General features: G+C 34.8%; 1 protein-coding gene across 1 annotated transcript; it reads right to left on the bottom strand.

Annotated features, from left to right (window-relative positions):
* Positions 1-24: 24 nt before the first annotated feature.
* Positions 25-1,993, bottom strand: LOC112146736. Its single transcript, XM_024272714.1, has 3 exons — positions 1,759-1,993; positions 645-956; positions 25-562 (listed from the first exon to the last, which is right to left on the bottom strand). The coding sequence occupies exons 1-3, from the start codon at positions 1,826-1,828 to the stop codon at positions 234-236; spliced, it is 711 nt and encodes a 236-aa protein (XP_024128482.1). The 5' UTR covers positions 1,829-1,993; the 3' UTR covers positions 25-233.
* Between the last annotated feature and the right edge of the window lie 562 nt (positions 1,994-2,555).

Genomic DNA, 2,555 nt, shown 5'->3' with positions numbered 1-2,555 from the left:
ATGTCTGCTAATTCACCCAAAAAGAAAATAAATAAAATCCAACTGTCACAAGTATTTCGGGTTCATACTGAGGCACTCATGTGCCGTCCATTTATTCCATGACTCTTCTTCATCACTTGGAGTCTAACTGTGTTTAGACTGATGTGAGTTGATGAGGAAAGCCACACACCTATCACTCAGGTACATTTGATCCAAAAAGTTTTCTTGTACTGTCATCAGCTTTGTCTCCCTCTTTACCACATAAAAGTCATCATCATCATCGTCATTTCTATTACAAAAGTATTCCTCTGTAATTTGATGGCCCCTCTATTCCCCTCAAGTTTGACGTCTGGACACGGAGAAGACCGGGACAGTACGCAGCTATAAGGTTGGTCCCGGTTTCCTTCATCAAGTGATATGGAGCTACTGTAATCATACAGACCGCCCGCAGTCTTCTGTATTGTACTGTTAGCAGTTATTGTGTTATTTTGGAACCAGAGAACGCTGGCGCTCGGGTAAACTCCTTTAAACTGACATGTGAGGTGAGACCCATTTCCAGTGATTTTACTGCTTCCAAAGCAGCCTGCAAAGATCAGATTAGTTCACATTAATGAAAAGGAACACATTATTGCTCATGCATCAATATTTGTTGAGAGCTGACTTACAGTTCACTTTAACGTTAGTTTTCTCATTCTTTATTCCGTGATTTGAATGCATCTTGCAGATGTATTCTCCTTCGTCTTCTGGCATTATGTTGATGAGAGTCCCAAAGAGCGCGGTTTTATTTTGGATTTGGCAGTAAAGTCCATGGCCGGTTTTGGCGAGACTGATATCTTCACAACTTGTCTTATGCATCCACTCAAATTTCGTGATTGTCAAATCCGTCTGGTCGATGGAATTGACTTCACACTTCAACGTTAAGTTGTCTCCACATTTTGCTTCAACTGAAGGTGAGGTCAGTAGCTCTAATTTACTGACTGGTGAAAGAAACAGAGAAAAAAACAATCAGTTTTTAAAGAAAGTGCTGCAACTTTTCCACTAGGATTTTTTTTTATATAAACACTTTAATGTTTCATATTTAACCATTTTGTTCTTTTGTATGGAAACCCTAAAGGGACATTGAAAAAAACAATGGGGTAAAGAAAAAAAAAGAGGAACAGTTACTATCTGTTGCTGTATTTGTGTTTTTTTTGGATGTCCCTTTGGGGGCTCTGTACTTTTAGTATATTGTATTAATTTTTTTTTACAAATATTTAAGCATAATAACACAAAATGTCAAGCAAAATGAAAATATTGTAAAAGAAAACTCAAGTGTTAATTGTAGGTTATTCGTAAACTTATAATCAGCTTTTTAGAAAAATTCTGACATTAATATTATTTTATTAAAAATGCAAAAGTTAAGTTTATACAAATCTGTTTAAAACAAGACCAACTTGTTTGATCTTGACCTCATAATTTCTTAAATTAGTTTATAAAGGTAATCTTGCAAATGATTTTCTAGGCTTTTTAGCTTTATTACACATCATAGAATCTTTTTGTCTGGACATTTGCCTGTAGAGAATCACAACAGTAACTAAAGACCAACTACTAGTTACTAATCAGCATCCTGTTGTTTACCTCATACTCACAAAATAAAGTCAAATTTCATCTTTCTACCGTATGAATGAAATTCTTTGATACTAATATATTACTGAGCTCGAAAACAATGTTTTAAAAATGCATAAAAATCCCATTTTGCTTTCAGTCAAAATGCTTTCAAAGTCTTGAAAAAATGCTCACCTACAACACCGACCGTGAAGATGAAACAGAAGATTGCCCCACATCCAAAGTTTCTCTTAAGAATCCCCATGACACTCTTTTCACCTGAGTAAAAACTCAGAAAATCTCCTGAAAATGTGAGGACAAGATTTGCTGCACACTAAAGGACAGGACGTTTGTGTGTCTATGGTGTCTCTCCTCCCAAAAATAAAACCTTCTTCAGGCTGCACTTGTGTAAAGTTTCTCTAACACAGTTTGATCGCCACAAAACTTTGTGAGTGAATGACGGGTTTCACTTCATGCTTTGCACAAAAGAGCCCAACATGAAACATGAGCAGACTTGTTTAGGAATGTGAAAATGAAGACGGGCAAAAACTCTGCCCATTCTCAACCTTAGAAGAACAGCAACTCACTTCCTATCATTTTTCAAAATAAAGGTTTTATGTTTGATCATCATTTAAATCATCATTTTCTGCTGTTTTAGCACTAAAAGTAAAATTCTGGCAATATTTGAAGTAAACACCTTCAGCTTTAACAGAGATAGAGTAATAGAGATTACCAGAACAGTGAAAGTTTTACTTGGACTTCAGATGCTAGACAACAGTTCAACCCAAAATACTTTTTTGGTAGATTTTGACTTTTAATTTTTAATCAAATAAATTATATTCCACTTTTCAATTAAATAATAATCCTAATTCTCGAACTCAGTTGTTGAAAACAACTTTGCTTTAAAACCATTGTTACTTTGGTTTAAATTGGCTTGTAAACCATTTCTGTAAATGCAATAAATAATTGATCATTCATACCTTTTGAAATCA

Source organism: Oryzias melastigma, linkage group LG8, assembly GCF_002922805.2.
Source record: "Oryzias melastigma strain HK-1 linkage group LG8, ASM292280v2, whole genome shotgun sequence".
Classification (NCBI taxonomy): Eukaryota; Metazoa; Chordata; class Actinopteri; order Beloniformes; family Adrianichthyidae; genus Oryzias; species Oryzias melastigma.
Note: the sequence above shows the minus strand (reverse complement) of the source record. Positions and strands in the feature narration are given on the sequence as shown.

Bases quoted from the DNA above. Each gene is read 5' to 3' on its own strand.
- LOC112146736 (XM_024272714.1), bottom strand. From the start codon at position 1,828: ATGGGGATTCTTAAGAGAAACTTTGGATGTGGGGCAATCTTCTGTTTC. The intron at 957-1,758 runs GTGAGCATTTTT...TTCTTTCACCAG, and splicing joins CTTCACGGTCGGTGTTGTAG to TCAGTAAATTAGAGCTACTG. The intron at 563-644 runs GTAAGTCAGCTC...TGATCTTTGCAG, and splicing joins AACTAACGTTAAAGTGAACT to GCTGCTTTGGAAGCAGTAAA.